Below are 17,916 nucleotides of genomic sequence, written 5' to 3' on the forward strand. Positions count from 1 at the left end.
TCCTACGCAATGTGTCAAATCCTTCTAGTAGTATACTACGCCGAAAATACTGTGTGGTACCTCGAATCTGATTTAAGGTGCTTCGTAATTTGCGCACTGCTTGCCGGCAAGCCAAGCACGGAAAGACGGTGTCACCGTAAGGAAGATTGCTTTACCTCTTGCATACCGTGTACGCGGTACACCAACCAGGGCACACATACCCTCCAGTCAGCCCTAGGACCTTAATACTACGTTTTTTCAAGTTTGACCGTGGCCTGCACAGACGCGAGGAGAGCGCCTTCCACTGGCCCGCAAATTTGAGCCTCGGTTAATGGGTTCGACGCGTCGATGCATTAGGACACCACGCGTCAAACCATACGCCGGTTGGATTGACCTTTTGCTGCCCCAAACGAAAAAAAAAAAAGAAAAAAGAAGAAAAAGGAAAATAAAAAGAAACAGCCAAAAAGAAAGTGGCTGGCGGTACCGTGGCTCATTCGCTTTCGCGGCGGTGAAGGGAGCTACTGAAACAAGGTCCAGATATTTCAGATGAGGGAGAAGCTTACAAATCCGATGCTCTGCATGAGGCTTGTGACAGAGGCTATGAGTCTATCGTCCGTATCCTCATAGAACACGGGGTAGATGCCAATGGCTATTGGCTTGAAAACGAGGGCGAGGACGCCGCTCCACTTCATGTGGCGTGCCAACACGGCCATGAAGCTATTGTTCAAGTGCTACTTGAAGCTAAGGCTGATCCCAACAGGCCTTCCAGGATGAAACGTCGTTCTAAATGGGAAGCCCGTCGTTACCGATGAGATCCCGATTCGTAATATTCACTCTCCGGGTGATTCAGAGTGTATGTATAGTCTTCTGTCACCAAATGCCCTTGAAATTGCTTGCGCAAAAGGTCACCGAGCTATCATTCGTATGCTCCTGAAAGAAGGGGCCGATCCCAATAGAAATGGCGGCAATGCCTTGCGAATTTCGTGTCTATCGCGCAACGGCTATCATGAAATTATCGAAGACCTACTTGCAGCAGGCGCCAGTTTCAATCTCCTACAAGATCCTCGTCACTTCTCTCACGACGAATGCGGCAGAAGTTGTGAGATTTTCTTCAAGATTTCTACTCAGTCTCCTCGAAGTCGAGACTTTGTTTTTTGGAATTTTCCTACAGCTTTTGACTTCATGGCCTGGCTTGACACGCCGCACCTCAAGTGTCAACCCAGCCCTCTGGCGCTCTTCTGCATGCGGCAGTGGACTACAATTAGGGCTGAAACACTGTCAAGATGCTCTTGGCAGCGGGTGCTGACGTTAACCCCCCCCCCCCCCCCCCCCCCAAAGCGACGCTCGGATTGTCATCCCGCCCCAAATCGAACCAAAATGGTTCATATTCTTTCTATCGTCAAGCAGCAAAAACGAAAAAAAGACAATAAATTAGTAAAAGGGAGGCACCCAGTATACTCCATATTTTGAGAACAGGCATCAACCGAGAGCGCTTTCGAGTAGTTCTCTCAGGAGATTGTCACCTAGTTTAGAGCTTGCACTTAAATGGACAAGCAGTTTACCAGTCCTCTGTGGCATGTATCGACAATGTGAAAGTGACGACGCTGTCCGTATATGCCGGTGATGTTAGCATACCTAAGGTTACCAAGTCAGAGGACAATTCAGCTGCAAGACCTTTTTACTGAAACGTAACAACGAAAAGAAAATCTTTTCAATACAGCTAAATGATTGATCAAATTCCAAGAAGCTGGACCTAATTTTAAGCCAACCTGTGAAACTGAACTTCTACATGTTGGGCTGTTCTGCTTTTGAATACAAATCCTGAACGATTGCGGTATATGTTGACATAGAAGCCGCACTTGCACGTTTGTTGCGAGTCAGCGGTGGCCCTTTTACAGAGACCTTCCGGAAAGTTATACCGCAATGCTCTTTGTTTTAAGCTTGGTGTTCGGAAGAATTTTGTACTCCGCAACTAACTTCAAAAGATGATTGACCATGTTTTCAACCGCCTAACTGCCCACCAAAAGGGACCCTAGTTTATATTTCTGCGGGTCTATTAAAGTTCCAGTTGACAGGCACCATTAACATTGATAACCCTGTTTTCGTTTGCATTTTCTTTCCCACTGGTGTGACATTTTGCCATTGTCATCGTCAAGGTACCAGTGTCTCAGGACTGACAGTAATTATGAAGTGAAATCAAACCATTATTCAGTTAAACAACAAACCCAAGATCGACTACCATACGTCAGGTAATAAGAGAGCAAATGTAAACTGACAAAGAAGAATTGGCTTACGAGTTCACATCAAGTCCGAATTGTCTAGATTTCAAACTCCGAATGAATTCTGTGTTTGTGACTGCTCAAGTGCTAAGCGAATATTCGTTTCTCAAAATCTCCCATGCCGACCACAATGTTGCCAGACACAGAATCTTGCTAGTACCGCCGTTGGCACAAACAGCGCTGGCCAGTCACCCACCGGCTTTGCTCACAGTCACCCACCGGCTTTGCTCACAGCACAACCACCAAACAACATTTTTTATCTCAACAAGATTTATATAAAATAATCTATCGGAAATCTGTTGAATGTGATATGACCAAGCTCGAAATAGGGAGTATATCAAAAAGAAAATAAAGTTGATTTTTCCCACTAACCAATATAACAATAATTGTTACAGTAAGTATGATTATACCCATATTCTAACGTGTTTACACATTGGTGATTAAAATTGGGAGGGCATTATGGCGATAGGGCTGAAATATGATAAGAAAAAGGGCTACAATGGCTCGGCGCAGTCACCGTCTGACAAACCAAAAGCAGCGTTCTAGTGAAAGTTTCATTGTCTTTTTGCAGTCGTTCGATTTTGAGCTGCGGGGATGTTTTTCTTCGTTTGCCTATCCTGGGCGAAACTCGAAACATCTATTTTACCCCATTGCGTCCCTTGGCGGCTGCTAAGGCAGCTTCCCAGCCTACCCTACTTGTACTTACATCAAATATCAGGGATAATACGGTTTGCACGACGAAGCAATAGCATGTAAATAACAAATATACTTGAAGTTAATCTCCTATCAGCTGCGGCCACGTGAAGTTGAGATTGTCGAACCTAGCATGCATCAAAGTAAAGACGCCCGATCCAGCCAAAGATCTATCGCGGCCCGTCGTGTCATTGAGAACGATCTTGTCCGCGAGCCCGGAGCTTTCGTTCCGTAGTATAAAGCAAGAGAGCCGTAAAAGGCGAGGCAGATTTGTGGGCTAAACACCCACTCGGATAGTCGATCCTGTTGGGTTCTAAAGAGTTTTCAGAAATATTCGTAATATATTTCGACCGGTTTTCCGGCCGTTAATGCGAGGTGTGAAAGTGATATCAGGGGTGCCGCATTGGCGAGCGGCCTCCCGAATTAGCACGCCACCCAGGACTGCCACGCTGGTATAGTGCACCACGATCTCGCCCTGTTGCTCTATTGTTACAAGGAAGTTCCAGACTAACAAAAGTAACAGGGAAGGAGTAAGAATCGATTGAGCTACGTGCGAACATCAAGTATAATGTTGACAGACGGGTATGCAGATCACCGGTGGGTCGCGTGACGCTGGTTTACCTCATGCCACGCGATTAGCTACTTTCTCCGCAGAACGGCAAGCAGATGGTCGGCACATCACAGGTGCATTTCCATCTCAGAATACTCCTTAAACATCAAGTCCGCCCAGGACTGGACGACATCTGCGTCAGCGTCGATCAAAGCTTTGTCGAGCCCGCCGCCGAGTATTCCCTCGGTGGAGCGCAGGCTGATCATCTCGAGTGTGTTTGAAAAGTGCTTGTGGAAGAAGTGTCGTATTTCGTCGCTGTTGGTGTGGAATGATTGTGATGTGGCCACATTTGCTTCGTTCAATTTTTCGTATCGGCCAGTTTTGAACTGTGAGCGGCGATGTAAAGCTTGTTAATTCGGTGATTCTTGTTGCACAGCCATTTACGTCTGGTGGTAATGGCAAAACAACAACTCACATAGGCAGCGTAGAAGTCCTTCTGCTTCACAAGTCTATCCGGTTCCCGAGTGACCAAGTCTCTCAAATGGGCTTCTCTGCTGACGAAAGCGCAGAACACCAATCCGCATTTGGGCTTTGCGAGCTCAACGGCGTTCTCTACCGCCTGCTTGCGCTCCAGCTCGTTCAGGAGGTGGTACAAAGGTCCGAGCAGCAGGACTGCATCATAAGTGTCCTTTTCGAATTGATGGTTTTATGATAACGTAAGATGATAAGTAACAGGTAAGGTGGTTGAGGAATGCTCTTGAGCCGTTGGGCTTCATCTGTCAGCAGCTTTAAATACCGCGGTTACCTGACCTGCGGCTTTTCTTTTTTTTTTTTTTTTTTTTTGCTTCAAGGGAAAAGGTGGAGCCTTGCACCAATGTCCGGTCCTATACATCCACGTTTCTGCAAAAGGCTAAATTCACACTTTTGGGCGGGTCGTCTTGCCTAGGTATCTTTTAACCCGCGCGGCAACGTGTCAGTTTGCCCTACAGCGAACCAATACATGAAAGGTCAGCTTGCGTTACAGCAACCATGCGAGGATACGGTTCTAGGTTATCTTGTCTGAAAGGTCGTGACAGGCACCTGTGTCAAGCCGTCGACAACGAAGCTAATTGCGAAGTGCTGTTAGGACATTGTGAATTAGCAAAGGAAATAAAAAGTCTAAGAAAGATTTAACAACTTTAAAATATAACAAAAGGATAAGGGATTGGGAAGCGTGCCGATACTTAAAAAGCGGTATTCAAACGAAAAGGTCGGGGGTTGCCCCTACCAACAATCCGAAGATTCTCGGGGCTGATTGAACGTGGAGGTTGAGGCGGTAGCCAACTGGATCGCGGCCAAGCCCTTCACTACGCGTCACCGATACCACGGTCAAAACGTATCGCCGGCTAGTTTGGATTACAGCGAGGTCTGAATAGCCTTCAGTACTCAAGGCGATCTTGAATAATGTCACTGGCCGTGATAAACCACGCATGTAAACAAATCAATTCAACATGGAGAGCTAGACTAGAATCTAACTTTCGCCCCAAGCACATTATTTGGTCCAAGCCGCCACATAAGTTAGGTACATGTTCATAATTGTTACAATCGTCGCCATTTTTTTTTTTTTTTTTTTTTTTTTTTTTTTTTTTTTTTTTTTTTTTCAAAAGGCACCCTGCTAATCTTTAATGCGCACGAAGGTGATGATGATTTGTTAACGTAAATATAATCTATCGCCTTCTCCATACTCGTGTTTTTATTTATATAGGCGGGCATTTAAGTGGATATTTTGGGGAAAAATACTAATATTGGGTAATTAATTTATGGCACAACAGGGGAAAAATAGGATGGCCAAATGTGAGATTTTATATACGCGGCCTTTGTTGTTAATTGTTAGTCTTTGTTAAAAGGGGAGAAAAACTTTTTTATAAAAGTTCAATCGCTCGGTTAATTTTGGGACATCGCGGTGGCTTCCTGGCTTCTATTGTCGAACGAATTCGCTCTCAACGATTTGTTTCTGTTTTTATTAAAAAAAAGTTAGAAATTTAATAATAAAGGGCTAAGGTTTCCGTTTTGTTGGTGTAACCCACGGCCCTGCCAAGGTCGTCGGTTCCGGCTGGCATGGCTGCCTGTTCGTGTGTTTTCCTATGAAGATGTTAATTTATTATGGCCGGGCAACCAGCACCAGTTTGTCTTGACAAGCACATGGGCAAGATCCGTGGTATGCAGGAGGTAGTCGGCCTCTGAGACGGGTTCCAAAACTAGGCCCTATCTCCATCTCACCAATGAAAAACGTCGGATAGGCGAAGCATATTCTTCGGATCCCGACTGTGCACATTTACAGCTTAATAACTTGAGCTTACATCTTCATCCACGATTGCTGGACAAGTACTGCGCAATCGGGACGACGGCTATTGTCGAAGGGATGGTGAGTATAGAATTCCAATTAAGCGTGCCGATGTAGAATATGTCAACGGGGGCGGTCTAAGACCTGGCCAATTATTTGGGAAATATTTAAAATAATAATGGGGTTGAATTATCGGGTGGCCTTTTTTCTTGGTGATTCCATGGCCGCTTTATTCCTTGTGCTAATGCAAACAATTGTTCTTTACACTTCGTGGTATTAGTGGAGCTTTCGCTGCATAAAATAACATCCGTTGATTCGAGGGTCCAAGAGGCTTCGCATTAAACTTCTATACGTGCGGGCCGGGGCAAGGCAAACAATCCATAAACTTTAGACCTTTCTCCGGAAATAGCGCAGGAGCGCCAGCCTCTGAAGTTTAAATGCGGTCGATACTATAGTAAAGCTTTAGTTCGTGGCCATGAGTCAATAAATTATTGTTTAATGCAACAATTGTGTCTAGCATTGTTCCTTGACTTGAAGATATCTCCAGCCCCAATTAGAATGACTAAACATTTAAATATTACAAGGTTGACTTTTACGGTAAATGCCAGTGGTGTAGCGGTTTTAGCTACGTATATACAATAGTCGCAATATACACAAGTGGGCCACATTTATCAATGCAATATGGCATTTTCTTAATGCGCAAGTGTATTTTAAATATCTCCCAGTTCGCTTAAAAAGAGATATGTTCAAGTTTAGTAGATCCCATAATAGAAATCGAGAAAGGTTTATTTTGACACCCTATAAAGCAATAGCGGAACCAATGATATATAAAGGGTGCGTTAACCTGGTACTGAAAATAGGTATCTTTCCCAAGTTATTCAATATATACATATATTTGGCAGTAAAGTTTCACCAAAGCCTTGACAATTAACCCAAGTCAACATTATGAATTATAAATACATTTACGCTGTTATGAGCGTTGCAATCGCAGCCTCTGCCACTGCTACTGTTTTAACGGCTTCACACCAAGGAGAGCCTTCTACGAAGGCCAATCCTTCCACTTTTAAAACTGCCGTAAGTTGAAAGTCTATAAATAAATTTTAAGCCTATGCCTAACGTCAAGATCAATTAAGGTTAATATTCGAAATCTTGATGCAAACCGCTTTAAGATAATGAAGCGAGGCCAAATCAGCGACAACTGCAGTCCTGCCGAGAAACACATAATAAAAGAGGCTATGGAAAAGTACAATAATAATTTCATATTCATTGGAACACTTTATTCTAACTTATTTAACCTAGATGCGTAGAAATGGCCGACGCAGCGTATCACGCTGTGATAAACCAGCCTGCGTTCAGATACAGATACTTTAAAACTAATAGCGAAGAGGATATCGACATGCTTCGAAACGTCTTCTCCAAAATCGAAAACGCATGCGATATTACCCAAACGAACGTTGTTTTCCGCTGCGATCCTCCGGGAGGCGAATGTGTAACTTCAGCTGCTCATGTTCCCGTTTTCCCCCGCGACGACTCCAATAACAAAATATATATATGCCCAAATTTCTTTGATAAGTGGGGGTTAAATGATGGGGACAGAGCTCGGATACTTGTTCACGAAAGTTCGCATGTTCCATATAGTGAGTACAACGTACAAGCTGTTTATATTAATATTTGATCCGGCCATTATCCATTAATCTCCGACTTTTACATTGTAGTTAGAGGGACGGCCGATTACAACAAGTATGGACTCTGGGAGTCACTGCAGTTAGTACTATCCTCTAAACTTACTCCTATATGCTTGAAAATCTGACCCTTTTATCAATTGTAGGCTTCCGAGAGATGTCAGCCTTTGGCATGCTGATTCATATGCCTGGTTTGCCGTTGCAGCTCGAAATGGGGACTTTGATTAGAGGCCTAGTTACGCATTACGACCTACATATTGTGTGGTGCTGGAATAACGGTGACTATCGCACTTGGGGTAAAGTCCCAGGTCAGATAAACGGATGCGCAATCAGGCATCTTACAAGTAAGGCACGGACAGAGTCGCGTGACTCCATTTATTCTATGTCTGTGAAAAGATTGAGAATAGCTCCCTCTCGTACTCCGAGAATAAACAAACTTTAGTAACAAGACGCAATATATTTTCCTCTTTGCTTTAATTACCACTTGTAGACGAGGTTTATAAGCAGGTGGTTTGTTGCCGGAGAAAGTACAGAGGGCCGAAGCAAGTAAGTATTCTGATTTGAGCGAAAAAGAGGGACCTGAATTGATTGAGGTAAAGCTATTATCGATTCCTGGGTAGATAAACAAATTTTCTACTGCTTTAATAAGCTTGCGGAAGACCAAGAACCACCTTGTGTATCGCGAGTAAGACAGACATACAAGGCGTGGCCGAGGTGCACAGACTTGTGCGAAAAGTCTATTCAGAGCTCTCTTACTCCATGTTCTCGGCCTTTATCTGTTGGATCCAGAACCGAAAAAGCCGCAATGACGCTGGCAATGTGGGCCTAGTCCTGGGGCAAGAGGTCCATAAAGTCTACAAAGTTACTTTTCCATGCGGATCGGGAGGTGGCTGGAGAGGTAGCAATCGGCCAGACGAGAAAACATGGGCCCAACGGCAAGCACGCGCTGTCGGGCACTTGTCAGTTGTCACGGCTTTTAATGCTCAGTCCTTGAGTGACCTCGCCTGGCATCTCGAGGTTGTCGGAAAGGACGTCATGAGGTGTGAGGTAATGCTGACCAAGGGTATCGAAGTGTGATATTTAATAGAAGATGGGAAAATCACTGTTGAAGTCACTGCCCAGCCTGGCGCGAAGAAGGGGGGGTGGTCGTCCAAGGCAGAGAAAGCGAGCACAGCATGAGGGGAGGGAGGGTGAGGAGTTGAGGCTGCGCCCACCCCGGTTGAGCAGTCACGGCAAGAAGATGCGGCGTCCACGAGGCTCCAAGACCCGGAAAAGGCGCGGTCTGATAATCCCGGTGCTATGAAACCCAGGGCTCCTCGATGTGGTGCCGCCATTGACGCAGACAAAAAGTTTTCATACTGTGCGCCGTGTGCGGACGGAACAGGCTATCCTGCCTACCAGACCAATTCAGGTCTTACCCATGGAAGACGAGGCGGGAGAGGAGGCCGTGGAGGCCGTGAAGGAGGCCATGTAGTCGCAGGCGTTTCCTGCTAGTTATAGGTTATGCGGAAGCTTGGGTGCAGAAGTGGATAATTCTTACCTGCAGGGCAACGAGCCGGCCTATGCATTATCTGCCGTTGCCTCCATCACGACCGTTGAAGTAAAAAGAAGCATTTTTTTCCTCCCTCATATCCCGTACAATATGACCATGCCAAAGTACTCAAGTATGCAAATCACATAGTTCCTGATGACTCGACAAGCGTCAACCTGGGCCCTTTTTGCCAATAAACTTTGAAAGGTCTCCAATTCACAAAGGCCCAAAACTTGTGTCGATCAGATCTTGAATGCCCCCGCCTGGCTAAACCGGATAATTTCGAGGGCGGCATGATTCCTGCATGCCAACCTACCCCATCGATATTTCCTCATAGAGCCGATGATTCTAGGCGCCCGAATCATGTCGTATACTCCGGTCTCCCCGCATCACCCGCAATTGTCTTTTTTTAATATAAATATTGGCCTACTGGCTGCAGTTACCATCAGAGTCAAAAGCAAGATGTATGTTGTCATAATTTTGTGTGACTGAAAATGAAGTCTTACTGGATCATCTTTGGCGCTGCCGCGTTTGTTTCCGCGCAAGAGGACCCGGAATCTCGGCGCCAAAGTTACCCCAACTGTGTCAATGGAACCCTCTCCACTAACAAGGTTTGCGACCGCACGCTGTCGCCCCCCGAGCGTGCAGCGGCATTGGTAGAAGCTCTCACCGTCGAAGAGAAGCTTCAAAATCTGGTCAGGTGAGCAGAGTCTTATCGGCAAGGTGCTTTGGCATTGTTATGTACTAGAGCTAGTCAAGTAGATTCTAATTCTAGTTTGGAAACTGACGCCAACACAGCAAATCACAAGGCGCCCCCCGCATCGGCCTGCCCGCCTACAATTGGTGGAGTGAGGCCCTTCATGGAGTTGCATATGCTCCTGGTACCTACTTTCCCCAAGGCAATGTCGAATTCAACGCTTCCACGTCATACCCCATGCCCCTCTTGATAGCTGCCGCCTTTGACGACGACTTGATAGAAAGGATCGGTACCGCCATCGGCATCGAGGCCAGGGCCTGGGGCAACTCTGGCTGGGCAGGGTTCGACTACTGGACGCCGAATGTGAACGCCTTCAAGGATCCTCGATGGGGACGTGGCTCTGAGACGCCGGGCGAGGATGTTCTCCGGATCAAGCGGTACGCCGAGTACATCACCAGAGGGCTGGACGGTCCGATCCCAGACGAGCAGCGCCGCATCATCTCGACTTGCAAGCACTACGCTGGAAACGACTTTGAGGACTGGAACGGCACTACGAGGCACGATTTCAACGCAAACATCACAATGCAGGACCTCGCCGAGTACTACCTCAAGCCCTTCCAACAGTGCGCCCGCGACTCCAAAGTCGGCTCCATCATGTGCGCCTACAACGCCGTCAATGGCGTGCCATCCTGTGCCAACACGTACCTCCTACAGACCATCCTCCGAGAGCACTGGAAGTGGACCGAGCACAACAACTACGTCACGAGCGACTGCGAGGCCGTGCTGGATGTGTCGGCAAACCATCACTACGCCCCTACCAACGCGGCCGGGACTGCTCTCTGCTTCGAGGCTGGCATGGATACGAGCTGTGAATACACCGGCAGCTCAGACATCCCTGGCGCCTGGTCGCAGGGTCTTCTCAAAGAGGAGACGGTCGATATGGCCCTTCTGCGCCTTTATGAAGGTCTTGTGCGAGCAGGCTATTTTGATGGCCAAGAGGCCATCTATGCTGGTCTTGACTGGGAGCATGTCAACTCCCCCGAAGCCCAAAATCTCGCTTTACAGGCTGCCGTGGAGGGTATGGTGCTTCTCAAGAATAATGGCACCTTGCCGCTGGACTTGAATCCTTCTCACAAGATCGCCATGATTGGCTTCTGGGCTGATGCGCCGGACAAGCTTCAAGGAGGGTACAGTGGTCGCGCGCACCACCTGTACTCCCCAGCCTTTGCTGCACAACAGCTCGGCCTCGATATCACAGTGGCTGGTGGCCCCATCCTGCAAAACAGCAATGCCAGCGACAACTGGACGACGAATGCTCTGGAGGCGGCACAAGGGGCCGATTACATCCTATACTTTGGCGGCCTCGACACCTCTGCTGCAGGCGAAACCTTGGACAGAACCAATCTCGACTGGCCCGAGGCACAGCTGACTCTGGTGAAGAAGCTGAGCGAGCTCGGCAAGCCGCTCGTGGTGACTCTTCTCGGTGACCAGCTTGACGATACGCCTCTGTTGGAGCTTGACGAGGTTAGCTCGATCCTTTGGGCGAACTGGCCAGGTCAAGACGGTGGCGTCGCCGTAATGAAGCTCATCACGGGGCAAGAGAGCCCAGCGGGTCGTCTTCCGGTGACGCAGTACCCGTCGAGCTATACGGAACAGATCCCCATGACGGACATGAACCTGCGGCCAACCTGCAAGTATCCCGGGCGCACTTACAGATGGTACAATAACTCCATCAAGCCCTTCGGCTTTGGTCTGCACTACACGACATTCAAAGCCGAGGTTGCCACGAGCTTCCCCGATACCCTCAAGATTGCCGACCTCGTCGGCCGCTGCACGAACGAGTTTCCCGACACATGTGAGGCGCCGCCGCTACCGGTCTCCATCACCAACACAGGCAACCGCACCTCTGATTACGTGGCGCTCGTTTACTTGTCTGGGCAGTATGGACTGAAGCCATATCCGATCAAGACGCTTTCAGCCTATACACGTCTCCGCGGAATCGCACCGGGGCAGACAACGACCGCGGAGTTGAAGTGGACGGTTGGTGATATCGCGAGGCACGACAGGGAGGGAAACACGGTGCTTTACCCAGGCAGGTACACAATCACGGTTGACGAGCCGACGTTGACAACGGCTACTTTTGTTCTAGAGGGCGACGCGGTTGTGCTTGACAAATGGCCCGCGCCTCCTGGGTAGATAGGCGGCATGTATATACCTACCTAGTTACCTAATGGAACAAGGCCACGTATTGATTGGCGTCGCAAAAAATGGAAAGTTTTTGGCCGACAAACAAATAATCAGGGAGGCAGTCAAGGATACTGAGGTAATAGTAATTCCCCAGCCCGGTCCGCTTAGCAGAACAATATCACGAGGGCTAGAGTCAGAAGGGGAAGTTGAGAAATTGTGCAGATAGCGGAACTTGAGTGAACTTACGCGGCAAATTGCTTTGAATGCTTGTATATAATTTAATTGCCTATAACGTGGCCTTTCCATTACATCGGTCGGCGATTAGGAATTACCATATGACTAGCTACCCAAATTTCATAACTTTATTGTACACTGATGACTGATCGACTGGAAGCCATGTTGGTCAGGGGATTCTGGTCTGGTCAACGCCCCACGCCCCAAGCACATTGTGCTTTCCACCTCTTGATTTCCTCTCCAGCTTCTTCACTCTATTCACAAGGAGGCCGACACAAAGTGGCCCAATTATGGTACAGAGCGTGATTGCCCAGGTCACGATCAGAAACAGGTCCGAGGGCTTCTCTGGTGCGCCAGCCTGTCCGCTGAAGATGCCAGTGCTCTCGGCCAGGGCTGAGATCAAAAAGCCAATCTCACCACGTGCGACCATGGCGCAGCCAAGGATGCAAGCTGGATATGTAGATATTGGCATTTCTGGATCCGGTGATGCGTTGTTGGTGGGCGAATCTGCGGACTGGATCTCGGCCATGGGAGCTCGTTCGGGGCTGCTGTGGCTCGGCTCGGTAGCTTGTGTGTCCGACAAGGCTTGGACATTGTTTGTGCGAGGCACCCTATGCTTACATTGAGCCCCTGGTGTGACAATTGCAACCTCGTTTCTTGAGCGAGAAAGTGACTTGACTAGGCGCTGGAGGGATCGCAGGGGGCTCGCGAAAGACAGTAACCAGATGCCGCAGATCAGCTTGCCGAGTATCATCAAAATAGTGTAGACTAGACCTTTCCACACTATAGGACCGGAGAACATCTGACTAATGGGAACAGAGAAGCCGATTGAAGCCTAATGAGGCACACAATGGTCAGCAAGAGTAAAAGGAGCACCTTTCTTTTTGCTCAAGTGCGACGATCAACTTACAAAGAAGAAGGGTGACAAAATGCTAGACACAGCCTTGCTGTAGTATCGCTCGTAGATTTCGGTACCACTGTTGGGACAGGACTCGTCCGGTAGCTGGCGTCGATTCGAGGCGGGAGACACTGTCAAGACGCCTACATCTGTCGGCTGGGTTGGTTCAGGCTCCGTAGTGTGTTTTATCGACCGTTTGTGCTCCTTGTCTTGGGAAATTTGTGTTGGGAGATGAGGTACCTCAGAATCCCACCAGCTAATGGTCGCGCCAGCGACGTACGCGGAAAGCAGCCCAGAGGTCCCCGCATATGTCCCCGCGATGACCAGCCCCAGCAGGCAGCCTGTGTGTATGGTGAGTGATGTCTGGGGCAGTCTCAACAGGCGATCAAGGCCATATCCTGGGTTTTTGGTGCGCACTGCGTTCAGATAAAGCGTTCCGGGTCGGACCAGGAATCTGCACATCAAAGGAAACAGAACCGTGAGTCCTAAAGAAACAAAAACCGGCCGTATCACCGTGACAGGCTCAAAGTTGCCGGTGCTTCCAGCAAGGTTTGAGACGACCTGGACCATTATCAGACCGACGACATCGTCCATCATGGCGGCGCTGGTGAGGACAACGCCCATCCGTGTTGTCACCAATCCGCTGGTGCCGAGGACGGTGAAGGTGGTACCGAGACTGGTAGAGCACAAAGCGGCACCAGCGGAGAAGGCTTGCAGGGGCGACGCGCCGAGCATTGAGGCGAGTGCAAAGGAGAAGGCCATGGGTAATGCGATGCCGGTGATGGCGACGGCTGTGGACAGTAGAAGATTCGCTTTGAGCGATCGGAAATCTGTGGAAAGACCGCCCTCGTAGACGACAAGAATCAGGCCAAGATATCCGAGCTGGACGATCGAGTGCTCCGTCGCTTCAGAGAGCCATCCCGTGCCGGGCGTGCCCCAGGCTATGCCAAGGAAGACTTGGCCGACAAGGCCACAATAAACAAGCTTGTTGAGACCATAGTTGATCGCATTGAGGAGAATTAGGAAGCCAGAAAGTATAATTATTGTCGTGATTGATGGTTCGTGGTACGGCAAAGATGACGGTGTGGCCATGTTGATGCAATAATTAATGTACCAGGTAGGTAGGGTAGGTACCTAAGGTAAGGAGGTATGTAGTCAGACGAGGGTTAATTGACCATTTTTTCATTGGATTTAACCCTAAAAATGCAGCGACGCAGAGGTACCGAATGTGGGACCCAACAGTGGGGTAAACGGGAATTCGGTGCAGGTTGCCGTCACTGCGACTGACCATTTAGGTAGGGCGGCATCATCCATACGACTTCTGGGGACCTGACCTTCAATACCTCCGACAACAAGGTTATTTCTGTGCAGGACAAGTCCAAACCTCTCCCAATCAGGAAACGCCATCGTCGTCCTCCCGCGCATCCAATCAAACAGCCTGGCTCGTACCAAAACAGACCAACACGATCAGAGCTGAATAAGCACTCTGCTGATGAAAAGGGTCTCTAAGCATCCCTAAGCATGCATTATGAAGTTTTCAATCCTGCTTTCCGCTCTACCGCGTCCAGCGTGGCAAGGAAGTACTCGTGAATGCGCCTAGGTGGAACCCCGGAGCGGCCGGTTCCCTTGCAATACCCAACAAAGGAACATCTAGGCAGCATAGTGTGTCGCTCGGAACGCCATTACGAGCACAGATTGACCGGTTCGACAACACGAGACACGAGGCTAGTGGCATATTTGTGATGCAACATTGCTGCTGACATGCTGTATCGTAATATCGACATCAAAATCACCAAATACAGGCTTAAGCATGTCGGCGTCAATCATGTATAAATATTCGTGCTTCGTCTCATAACCAAGCATTCGATTCCAAGAAGACACCGCTAGACAAAAGCATCCTCTTCTCGCCGGCCTCACGACTTCCATCATTCCTCAAGACTTCAACTCCCACCCTGTTGTAAGACCATCGCCAGTCTAATAAGATGAAGTTCCTCACCCCTCTCGCCGCGCTTCTCAGCACCGCCTCGGCGGCCGCCATCAGCCCGCGCCAGGCCCCTGAGTCGGTCACGGTCAAGGTCACCAACCTGCAATGCCAGCCCCGTGGCACAACTTGCTTGTAAGGACCAGCGCATACTCCTCTCCCCATTCATCTGCAAATATCAGCCAACAGCCACTAACAAAAAAACAGCCTCACCTTCGAGGTCCGCTCAAGCGCTTCCTCTCCACCTCTGATCTGTACCGCCACAACCCAGGCCACCACCACCATCCCGTCCGTTCCCAACGAGAGCTGCTCGGACCCCAACGCTGTCTTTTCCTTCACTGCTGAAGGCCCCAGCCGTCCCGCCTTCCTCTCCTTCACCTGGACGTCCGACTGGGCGAGAGGTGTGCAGAAGGTGCACGCGGCCCGCGCCTTTTCCACTGGAGACTTTTCCAGGGACCAGACTGGCACGCAGAGCTACGTGGGCCCCAGTGAGTTTGTCATTTCCGGCGTTACCACGAGCTTGATCATCAGGCAGTGATGATTTTTTTGGAGTTTTTATCCACATCAGCTTTTGCGTGATATGGATTGTACTCGGATTTTCAGATATACTAGACTTAGGATGGCTGGCCGGGAACACGAAAGGCAGTACAATAGACAATAAGCCCATAGACTTAATAATTACTACTACTTCCACCCCTTCTCGCACTCCGGTATACCTCATCCCGCCAGAATTATTCAGCGCGTGGAACCAATATACCCCAAAGAATGAGCTATATAATTGCAAGTTTGCTCAAAATAGCAAAAGAGAACAAAAAAAAAGAAGAAGAAGAAAACGCATTTAGTTATAAAAGACGATGTTATTAACAGCGTGTCATACCTAGCCAAGGATTACTTAGCTATTACTCAAAACAACCAGTGTTGTGAAAACCAAAAGAGTAAAAAGCTGACAAGTGATCTTCGAGAAAAGAAAATAGGATCAATGCGCATTACCACACAACCGGGGTGTTCATAACCGCTTAAATTGCGCTGTATATTACCAAGTCAAAACGTTGATGAATGCTTTTGGGTATAGTTTTGCAATAAGGACACAAGAAGTCGCCATCCACGCTAGAGTTTTATCTTGTCTGTATCCAACTTTATACTTCTTTAATTTCACTTTTTTTTTTACTGATTTCTCTCTCTCTCTTTTTTTTGCTTCGACAATTTTCTTTTTTCTCCCACTAAAAAGACAAAAATGCATTTCGGCGACATATCTCAGCTTTTAGCCCTCGCCGTCCTAGGTGGTACGGCCCTGGCCTATTCCCCCGCCGGCGACCACATCGCCGGCCTTGCCGCCCGTAATTTCGGCGGCGGCAGCAAGGTCCTTCCGCGGCGCGATCCGCCTCCCCGTTTTGATACGCAGCCCTGGGATACCCCTTGGGGTGCTTGGGACGATGACATCTTTGTCGCCCCTGGTGATGCTGTCGAACGCGCCGGCAGACGTACCAGACACGGGAAGATAAGGCCTCGCCAGGCTGCTACCGACGGCGGTGCCAAGGTCCTTTCACCCCGCCATGACCCAGGCTATAAGCCTCCCAAATGGCCATACCCTGATGGTACTTGGAGAGGAGGCAACGGGGGCGACAGGGATGACAATGGCAATGGCGGAGGTAATAATGAAAATTACAACCACGCCGGCAGAAATGCGAGGCAAAACATTCATTTTTAGGACCTAGGTGGGCAGGGAACGACAATCCCGACACCGGTAAAAGTAAGAGGCGCTTCCACAAGAGAGCGAGGGTTTTATTAGAAATTCTGCCTTGTTAGCATTTGTTCCTCTGGGGGGGTTCTTCTTTTTTCTTTTTTTTTTTTTCTTTTTGTTTCCGTTTGTCTTTCCCTGTTTTCTTTATTCCTGGTTCGCTTGGGGTTTACTCAACCTTCCTTTAGCCTATATTCGTGTTCTTTGTTAAATCAAAAGTAGCTAGGTAGTGAACAGTACTACTTCTACAGAATACGTGTTTGCGAAATAGAACGTGAAAGCTGGAATGAAAGTAGGCCACAGCTTAGGGACTACAACGCGGTCATATCAAACTGTTGACCAGCAACGCAGGGTCAATGAACTCCTATGCTCCGGGCAAGCTGACTAGTCCACTCGGTGTCTGGGAGCCCCAGCCGCCCTTGGATGTTGAATTTCGCAAAGCTGATGTAGAACTGCGCACCGGTCGTTCATCCGCCCCCCGTTGTACAGCGCAAAATGCCCAATCCTGAACAGGCCCTCGTTAATGGAGCTTGGGATTGTGAAGCCAACAGTTCCCTTTTTTATAGTTTCGGGTTATTCTGGGGTTGTTATGGTCCTCAAAGTAATAAGAATACGAAAGCAAGAAAGAACCAGCAAAACAAGGACAAAAAGGAGCAAAGGACAAGAAAGAAAAACCACTTTTGCTGGCAAAATGCACCCCGACCTAAACAGTACGGAGCTGGCGATGGTGCTGCGGTCACGGCTGCAACCAGCACGAGAATCGCCAACGTTGACCTTCATTATGGTGAATCTGTGTGACAATATACAGGAACTGTTGTAAGACGAGAGATGCAAGCTCAATGAGGAGAACGTCGAGATAATCGAGAAAATATCAAATTCATAACATTAAAACTACAACTCTATATATCTATTGAAAAAGTGACTAAACTTGGTTCACTTCCATTCCAGTCCAAAGATTAACAGAATTTCCCGTCGCAGCCATGACGCTGGTGTTGGAGCTTGACGGTCCCTTTACCGACCGCCGGCTAATGCCCGTCCCAGAGTTCACAGCCCGACAAACAAATTACATAACTGCCAGCAATCCACGCGCTCGAAAATTCCCAAATCGGCTGTATGAACCGTGGTATGTTGATGCGGGGATTGA

General features: G+C 48.4%; 7 protein-coding genes across 7 annotated transcripts; 5 read left to right on the forward strand and 2 right to left on the reverse strand.

The window, feature by feature from the left end:
- Window positions 1-525: 525 nt before the first annotated feature.
- PgNI_07828 (uncharacterized protein) lies at window positions 526-791 on the forward strand (the record flags this gene model as incomplete). Its single annotated transcript, XM_031127834.1, has 2 exons — window positions 526-583; window positions 607-791. The coding sequence occupies 2 exons, from the start codon at window positions 526-528 to the stop codon at window positions 789-791; spliced, it is 243 nt and encodes an 80-aa protein (XP_030981131.1).
- A 2,317-nt stretch (window positions 792-3,108) lies between these two features.
- On the reverse strand, window positions 3,109-4,277 carry PgNI_07829 (uncharacterized protein; the record flags this gene model as incomplete). The annotated part of the gene is made up of 3 exons (XM_031127835.1): window positions 3,109-3,887; window positions 3,977-4,173; window positions 4,235-4,277. The coding sequence occupies 3 exons, from the start codon at window positions 4,275-4,277 to the stop codon at window positions 3,630-3,632; spliced, it is 498 nt and encodes a 165-aa protein (XP_030981283.1). The 3' UTR covers window positions 3,109-3,629.
- A 2,492-nt stretch (window positions 4,278-6,769) lies between these two features.
- On the forward strand, window positions 6,770-7,734 carry PgNI_07830 (uncharacterized protein; the record flags this gene model as incomplete). Its single annotated transcript, XM_031127836.1, has 4 exons — window positions 6,770-6,902; window positions 7,132-7,461; window positions 7,540-7,588; window positions 7,653-7,734. 4 exons carry the CDS (start codon window positions 6,770-6,772, stop codon window positions 7,732-7,734), a joined length of 594 nt encoding a protein of 197 aa, XP_030981500.1.
- A 1,797-nt stretch (window positions 7,735-9,531) lies between these two features.
- PgNI_07831 (uncharacterized protein) lies at window positions 9,532-11,930 on the forward strand (the record flags this gene model as incomplete). The annotated part of the gene is made up of 2 exons (XM_031127837.1): window positions 9,532-9,737; window positions 9,836-11,930. The coding sequence occupies 2 exons, from the start codon at window positions 9,532-9,534 to the stop codon at window positions 11,928-11,930; spliced, it is 2,301 nt and encodes a 766-aa protein (XP_030981499.1).
- Window positions 11,931-12,185: 255 nt separating this feature from the next.
- Window positions 12,186-14,160, reverse strand: PgNI_07832 (uncharacterized protein). Its single transcript, XM_031127838.1, has 2 exons — window positions 13,066-14,160; window positions 12,186-12,990 (listed from the first exon to the last, which is right to left on the reverse strand). The coding sequence occupies exons 1-2, from the start codon at window positions 14,143-14,145 to the stop codon at window positions 12,325-12,327; spliced, it is 1,746 nt and encodes a 581-aa protein (XP_030981498.1). The 5' UTR covers window positions 14,146-14,160; the 3' UTR covers window positions 12,186-12,324.
- Window positions 14,161-14,580: 420 nt separating this feature from the next.
- PgNI_07833 (uncharacterized protein) lies at window positions 14,581-15,727 on the forward strand. The gene is made up of 2 exons (XM_031127839.1): window positions 14,581-15,169; window positions 15,242-15,727. The coding sequence occupies exons 1-2, from the start codon at window positions 15,036-15,038 to the stop codon at window positions 15,570-15,572; spliced, it is 465 nt and encodes a 154-aa protein (XP_030981497.1). The 5' UTR covers window positions 14,581-15,035; the 3' UTR covers window positions 15,573-15,727.
- Window positions 15,728-16,268: 541 nt separating this feature from the next.
- On the forward strand, window positions 16,269-16,742 carry PgNI_07834 (uncharacterized protein; the record flags this gene model as incomplete). Its single annotated transcript, XM_031127840.1, has 1 exon — window positions 16,269-16,742. The coding sequence occupies one exon, from the start codon at window positions 16,269-16,271 to the stop codon at window positions 16,740-16,742; it is 474 nt and encodes a 157-aa protein (XP_030981504.1).
- Window positions 16,743-17,916: the final 1,174 nt, after the last annotated feature.

Source organism: Pyricularia grisea (genome assembly GCF_004355905.1).
Source record: "Pyricularia grisea strain NI907 chromosome Unknown Pyricularia_grisea_NI907_Scaffold_4, whole genome shotgun sequence".
Lineage (NCBI taxonomy): Eukaryota > Fungi > Ascomycota > Sordariomycetes > Magnaporthales > Pyriculariaceae > Pyricularia > Pyricularia grisea.